Source organism: Myotis brandtii, unplaced genomic scaffold, assembly GCF_000412655.1.
Source record: "Myotis brandtii unplaced genomic scaffold, ASM41265v1 scaffold466, whole genome shotgun sequence".
Lineage (NCBI taxonomy): Eukaryota > Metazoa > Chordata > Mammalia > Chiroptera > Vespertilionidae > Myotis > Myotis brandtii.
Window position 1 is genome coordinate 937108 of NW_005367809.1, and position 7553 is coordinate 944660.

General features: G+C 42.8%; 1 protein-coding gene across 1 annotated transcript; it reads right to left on the reverse strand.

Moving 5' to 3' along the window:
* Window positions 1-6: 6 nt before the first annotated feature.
* On the reverse strand, window positions 7-1430 carry LOC102258446 (BTB/POZ domain-containing protein 6-like). Its single transcript, XM_014547167.1, is given in 2 exon segments — window positions 7-1092; window positions 1196-1430. Coding segments are annotated over 2 exon segments (1197 nt in total). The 3' UTR covers window positions 7-130.
* Between the last annotated feature and the right edge of the window lie 6123 nt (window positions 1431-7553).

Sequence of the window (7553 nt, forward strand, 5' to 3'; positions counted from 1 at the left end):
TGTAGAAACGTCTCATTTATACCTCTGGCTACAGCCAGCTGCACACAAAAAGTTAGGAGTCCTGAAGCCTGTCCTGCCGAGGAGAAAGGGTGTGGCCCTCCGTCCTCCCAGTGCCCGCACGCCCACGGCCTCAGGCATAGAAGATGAGCTCGGGGATCTGCCCGCCCTGCACCCTGGTGCCGTTGGTGCTGTTGGAGGAGCACTGGAACTGGAAGGTCACCTTCCCGCACTGCACCTCCGTCAGGCCCTCCTGCCCGAAGTAGCTGAGCTCGCTGCCATCCATTACGGCGCTGGCCGTGTAGAAGGTGTCCTGCTCCACCTGCACCGGGTGCTCGAACCAGACTGGGAAGGTGTTGCTAGAGCTGTGGGACACAAACCTGGTCAGGTTCTGGGCGAGGGCCACCCCCAGGCACTTAAGCTCGATCTTCACACTGTACTCGGCTTTCCCGGAGCTGGACCCGTACAAGCCCAGCCCTGCCACAAACACCCTCCTGTCCGCCGCAAACTGGATGCTGTCGCAGCGCCCCTGGTAGCGCCACTGGTTGCTGCGGTAGGCCAAGGCCTGGAAGCAGTGGCACCTCTGCGGGGCCAGGCCTCGCCTCTTGTTCAGCGGGAAGTCAAGCGGGGGCTTGCTGGCCACCGTGTACCACAGGAAGATGTTGTGGGTCTCCTCCAGCATCAGGATGTCCGACTGGGCAGTGCCATTGGCAAACTCCTCCAGGGTCATGGTCGGAATGCGGACCAGGTAGAGGGCCGGCCCCAGGACATGCCTCTTATTGCACAGGGTGGTGGGCAGGCCCTGCCGCTTGCACTCGGCCTCGGCCCAGTTGAGCACAGCCTCGAAGACCACCACCTCCTTAGTGTTGAGGGCCTCCTGGGTGACGACCACCTCCAGGGTCTGCTAGTCGATCTCGCAGAAGCCCTCGGACCACAGGGCCATCTCTGCCTGCTCGTCAATGACCTCCCAGCAGCACCAGGTCAGCTCGGCCTCCTCAAACAGCCGGCTCTGTGACAGCAGGACACAGGCGTTCTTGGCTTCCAGGCTCATCTCCAGGAAGTGCACGCAGGCTTTTGCCAGCAGCCGCCTCTTCCCTGCCCCCCATCCCGTGATCAGAGAACCAGGGCCGCCTTTGCCCGCCCCCTTGCCGGTGATCAGAGAAGCCGGGCAGGGCTTCTCCGATCACCGATCACCAGCCGGCAGCCGCCTCTTCCCTGCCCCACCCAGCTTCTCTGATCACCAGCAGGGGGGCGGGCAAAGGCGGCCCTGGTTCTCCGATCACAGGCCGCCTTTGCGGGAAGAGGCGGCTGCTGGCAAAAGCCTGCGTGCACTTCCTGGAGATGAGCCTGGAAGCCAAGAACGCCTGTGTCCTGCTGTCGCAGAGCCGGCTGTTTGAGGAGGCCGAGCTGACCTGGCGCTGCTGGGAGGTCATTGACGCGCAGGTGGAGATGGCCCTGTGGTCCGAGGGCTTCTGCGAGATCGACTAGCAGACCCTGGAGGTGGTCGTCACCCAGGAGGCCCTCAACTATATATATAAAATTTACATGATGTTATATGTTACATGATGTTACATGTGTCCCAAAATTTTTGTTTCACAATTCTATTACCTCTACCTAGAAAAGTCCCTGACACATAGTAAACATGAATATGAATACCTTGAATATTGGCTTTTACTTTTTGATTTAGAATAGCAGTATAGCTCCCACACCACAACTATTTAATTATTTAATTAAAGAAATCTAGAGAGCATGTCTATTTCCTTCAAAGACAAGACTCTGGAATGTTAATATCTCTTTGGTCATTCTCATATATCAGAAATAGTCACATGATAATTATTCTGGTAGAGTGTAAATGCATTATTTATTCTAGAGACTTTGAGATCAATCAAAATTTGAAGGTTATAATATAATGGAGAAAAGAAAAATCAATATGTGTCACAATGATTTTGCATTTAAAAATTTAGCGATAAAACAAATATTAATTCAATTTTTCTTATGGAGAGGACACTAAGAGATCTAGGCATAGTTATTTTATATGTTTTATGATTGATAAGACAATGCCATATATACTTAATGGTAAAATATTCAAATATGTGAATGTAATTTTTTTAATGAGCAGTTATTTTCAATTTTCTTTTTGTATGTAATTCAAAAATGTAGTATATTTTCTAATAAATACATCATTTTATTTCAAACTTTAAAATAATTATGCCTTATTTTGATCATTGAATTCTGTTCTCAAAATTTATAAGTTGCTTCTTGGCCTTTTGGCTAAGATCCAGTGTAGTATCTGTTCTTATCAGTTTAATTCTTGAAAAGATGTGTGCCTTTGAAATGATGAATATCTTTTAAATACTAAGAATCTTAGAATAGTCTGATTTGTTCTAAAAAATCATTGCATATAATTTAGTTTTAAGGAATTTGATTAAATTCCATATAATATAAATGATTAAATGGGAGATGATAGTGAATATAAAATATATCATTGAAAAGTTAAGTAATACATAACTATGGTAAAAAGGTAAATGAGTTAGTCTGAAAGGAAATTAAGACCTGTTGTCAGAGCTTTTCTGCAATGTAAAAAAACCACACAAACCACATGCTTTTTGTAGGAGCCAATAATTACATACATATATAAAATATTTTCTGCTTTAAAAAGATTTATTCTTTTCCTGTTAATTAAAAAAAAAAACCTGAAAAAATATTTCTATGTAAGCACTTTAACAACCCAGTTAAGTAATTGTAAATAATGAGTCAACCCAAATAGCTCATATAGATACCTAACAACTAGTTCTGTTCAAGTGAGGAGATCAAATAGGGAATTTGATGCAACTGATTTTATGAACATTGCAATTTCTCAGAATTTGAGTTTACCATGACTTAATGTCTTTAATATATTGCATTTAAAAAAGTGATCAAATGTACAATAATACCAATTTGTGGGATTTAAGTAGTTTAGTAGATTTTAGAATAAGAGATTTAGGAATAATATCCCATGATAACAACTAGAACACAAAATAAAATTTTGAGAGTACACCTGAGTAGGCAGTGAAAAATACACAAAAGATTGGAAACCCCTTAGTTAATAGTGAGTAATGGGACTGTTACTATTGCTTAGTCTTTTGCAAATTTCTCTCTGCATTAGTATTTTCACTCTAGAATTTTAATTGGTCTGTCTTAATATATAAAATCACAGGGTCCATAGCATCCAAAATGACCGAAGTCTCAACCAACCTGAAGTCAATCCTGCAGTCAGTGCTGGGTTGCCGTGGCACTGACTGCACTGACTGCCACTGCTGCAGGTCGGCGACCCAGCACTGACTGCACTGACTGCCACTGCTGCAGGTCGGCGACCCAGCACTGACTGCCGAGGGGGCTGAGGATTAGGCCCTAAGAGAGGCCTGGAGAGAGAGGCAGGGTCTGATCTGTAGCCTCCATGACAGCTGTTGATCAGCCCCTGCCTCTCTCTTTCTCTTGGGGTCTGGCCAGCATCCGCACCTCTCTTTCCCTCAGGCCTCCATTGGGGCTGCTGATCAGCCCTGCCTCTCTGATCAGGCCCGTTGATAGGCCCAGAGATGGTGACTGGCATAGAAACCAACCAATCAGAACCAAATCTGGGTTAAGTGTGAGGAGCCAAAGGCTGCATAGGAGGTGGAGCTTTTGACACTGATGGGAATAGAAACCGACCAATCAAATCCAAATCTGGGTGAACTGTGAGGAGCTAATGGCTGCCTAGGAGGCGGAGCTTTTGATGCTGACTGGCATAGAAACCGACCAATCAGAACCTAATCTGGGTGAACTGCGAAGGCAGAACCTAAGGTGGGGGCTGAGGAGGGGTTTTAAAGGCAACAGCTGTTTGGTGTAAGGTGTAAGAAAGTGGTTCAATTCTTTAATGACCGCTGTGGCAGTATAGTGCATATGGCTGGCTATCAGTACAGATATAGGGATTATGTGTTTTTGTCTGCCAAGAGCATCTCCTCCTGCTGAAAAAGGTTTCTCCATTTAAGCAGTCCTATCCTATATAATCTAGCTATACTACTAAAAGGGTAATATGCTAATTAGACCGGGTCAACTGGCCATCTTCTGGATGTCTGACTTCCTTCTGGACAAAGCCATGTGGTGCGGGCCAAGGCAGAGGCCATTAGGGGCCATCAGGCCAGCAGGGGAGGGCAGTTAGGGGCAACCAGGCTGGCAGGGGAGGGCAGTTAGGGGTGATCAGGCAGGCAGGCAGAGGCAGTTAGGGGAAATCAGGCAGGCAGACAGAGAGGTTAGGGGCAATCAGGCAGGCAGACAGAGGGGTTAGGGGCCATCAGGCAAGAAGGCAGAGGCAGTTAGGGGTGATCAGTCAGGCAGGCAGGTGAGCAGTTCGGATCCAGTGGTCCCAGATTGCGAGAGGGATGTCCGACCGCCGGTTGAGGCCTGATCTCTGTGGGATCAGGCCTCAACCGGCGGTCGGACATCCCCCAAGGGGTCCCAGATTGGAGAGGGTGCAGGCTGGGCTGAGGGAACTCCCTGCACCCACGTGCATGAATTTCATGCACCAGGCCACTAGTATTTTATAATAATGAAAATATTTTAGCTTACTTTCTGATAATGTAAACATTTTTAAAAGACCACACTAGTTACATTTTTAATTGGCACTGAAATCAGTATCCTGCATAAGAGTCAAGTGTATATTGAAAATATTCAATTTTCTGATTATTTTAAGTGTTTCCTTATACATGTGTGAATAAATGAATCAAAAATCTTTCCAAAAACAAAGAGAATACCTATTAACATATTAGAAGGGACATGTGTCACCTGAAGTCACCAAGGCTTTTTAGATAGTGGAAGTGGACACTATTAGCAAATTTGCTGCAATACCCAGTGCTAACTGGGTCTGTCCCTGGATAACTAAGATGTAAAGTCACCTTCACTTTATCCAACTCTGCATGTTTTCTTTTTGGAACATTTTTCTAGAGTAACAGTCTTGGTCTTTGATGGAAGTATACTGGACGCGAGTGAGATTCTTCTGGATTTAAAACTCTTCTGGGCCTTAATTTTGGTTAATGGCATATCAGTAGAGAGCATGTATATCCTGGCCTGCCCTTTGCCCCATGGTAGAAACTACTTTAGATTTTTTCCCTTGCCAATGACTAAATGGATAAATCTGTTTAATTAAGGGTGTCATTTTATAAAACTCACTTGTTTACAGTTTTGTTATAATCTCCAGCTCAAGTACTTGAAAATAATTAAGTTGACATTTTTATCTCCGATTTACTCCTTTTTTTTAAAAAAAAATATATTTTTTATTGATTTCAGAGAGGAAGGAAGAGGGAGAGAGAGATAGAAACATCAATGATGAGAGAGACTCATTGACCAGCTGCCTTTGCATGCCTCCCTCTGGGGACCGAGCCTGCAACCCGGGCATGTGCCCTGACCAGGAATTAAACCTTGACCTCCTGATTCATAGGTTAATGGTCAAACACTGAGCCACACCAGCCTGACTGATTTACTCTTTCTTTATCAATTGTTTCCAAATCCAGATGGGAGATAGATAGGGAATGGGAGGGACATATTGATATCACTCCCAACATCATTTATTTTGCTTTTAAAGTGACTTTAAACAATATCAGCACTATCTGAAAGCACAATATTGCATAATAACACATGTATGTGCATGTGTATATACCACAAATATATCATAAAAAAGCAAAACTAGTCACTGGTAATTTAGTAATCATACTGGATTACCTTTAAATATCTTAATAGATGCCCCAAGTTTATTCCACATACTCCTTTCGTTTGGGGGCTCTTGTGCCATACCACAATTTTCCTATATCAGCACCTTTGCAAATGTGTTGTGTGTGTGTTTTTTTTTTTTCTTGTCAGCATTTATCTTCCTTAAATCTATAAATGTTTCTTACTTAATTCAGGTCTCTCAGTAAATGTCACTTTCTCAGAGAAACCTTCCTGGACTGCTAAATAACACGTGTCTGACCCCTCACTTCCTAAGCCCTTACCTTATCTGACTTAGTTTTCTTCATGGTACAAATAACTCTTTTAAGTTATAATACATTTTATGTGCATTTTTTAACCTTCCTTAGGAAAAAGACTGTCCTGTGTTGATTTATGCTCAGGGCTGAGTAGAGCATTCAGCAGATTTTGGATATTTAGTAAAAATGTCTCAAATGAAAAACAGGACTAAATGCTGGTGAACAGCTATATGCATAAATAAAAGTAAAAGTAACATGCTATAATTATTAGAGAAATTGTATAATGCATATTTTTGTCTGAATTGAGTTACATTTTTTTACCCAGAACACATTTACTTTTAAAAAATACATACATGTGACTTAAAAGTCTTAAAAGAGTTTTCTGCTTACCAAACATCTTAGCTAATTTTAGGAAAGTACACAATTCCATTTTCATTCTAATGAGAAAACTTGTCCGTTAGAAGAGTGAAATTAACTTCAGTTGTTCCTGCTAATGGAAGTCTGAGCACTAGCATAAATCATTTTAGTCTGTAGAATTATAGAAAAAAGCTAGAAATTGCCTCCTTATGTAACTTAGAATAGAGAATGAAATAAAAGAGGTCTTGGAGAAGAGATGAGACTAGAGGCAAGACTAATTACCACTATTAAAACAGTTCTTCACTTTTCTAGAATACTGAAGGGCTTTGAAATATGTTCACCTTCACTCTCTCATTAGGGAAGTTAATAAAACGAGTTTTGTTTTGTTTTACTCTTCAGAGAAAATAGTGATTCACTCAAGACCTCATTGTGTGCAAGAGGCAAATGGCACGGCAACTCAGGGTTTTAGCTGCACTGTTGTTCTCCCCTCATCTTTTTATCACTAAATAATATGTCTCCTTCTTCATAAAAATTAAGTTGGTATTATACACTGTGGCATATACAAAGGAACCGTCAATGAGCTCCCAGTCTGTGGGAGACTGGTGTGTAAATGACCCTTGGAGTCCCTGGTGATAGGTCCTCAAATGGAAAACACGCTGAGCTATGTGCTGTGGGAGCATGGGGAGCAAGGACCTGACAGTGACTGGGGAAGTCTGGGCAGGCTGTGTGGTGTGGGTGGCATCTGGCCCATGTCTTGAAAGAGCTGGGATGGGTTAATATTAATATTTTTTATTTTTATCAGTGAGCATTAAAGAGATTGCTAAGAAAGCACACACATAGGTTACATTATGAGAAATAACAGTTTTTGTGAAGTGTCATAAGGAGATGACTACATCCTTTCAATGATGTTCATTGTAGTATTTCATGGCTGCTTCCTTCCCCATTTAAGGGAAATGATTCCATTTCCCAGTAGCTTTCTGTCCATGATCATGTTCTCTGACTTCATGAAGCCCCAAACTATCTTTTCATGTCAGATTATCAATTTCTTAATTCACTTAAAAAACAACAACAACTTTGTTCTGTTTTAGGATTTGGGGATACAGTGGTGATGATGGTCAAGTCATTGTTCTAAGGCAGTTAATTGTTTCTGCTCAGCTGAGCAACATCTCTCTGGTTCCATGATATGGCTCCTGGGCTCACTTACTCACTGCTGTGTTTGCAATC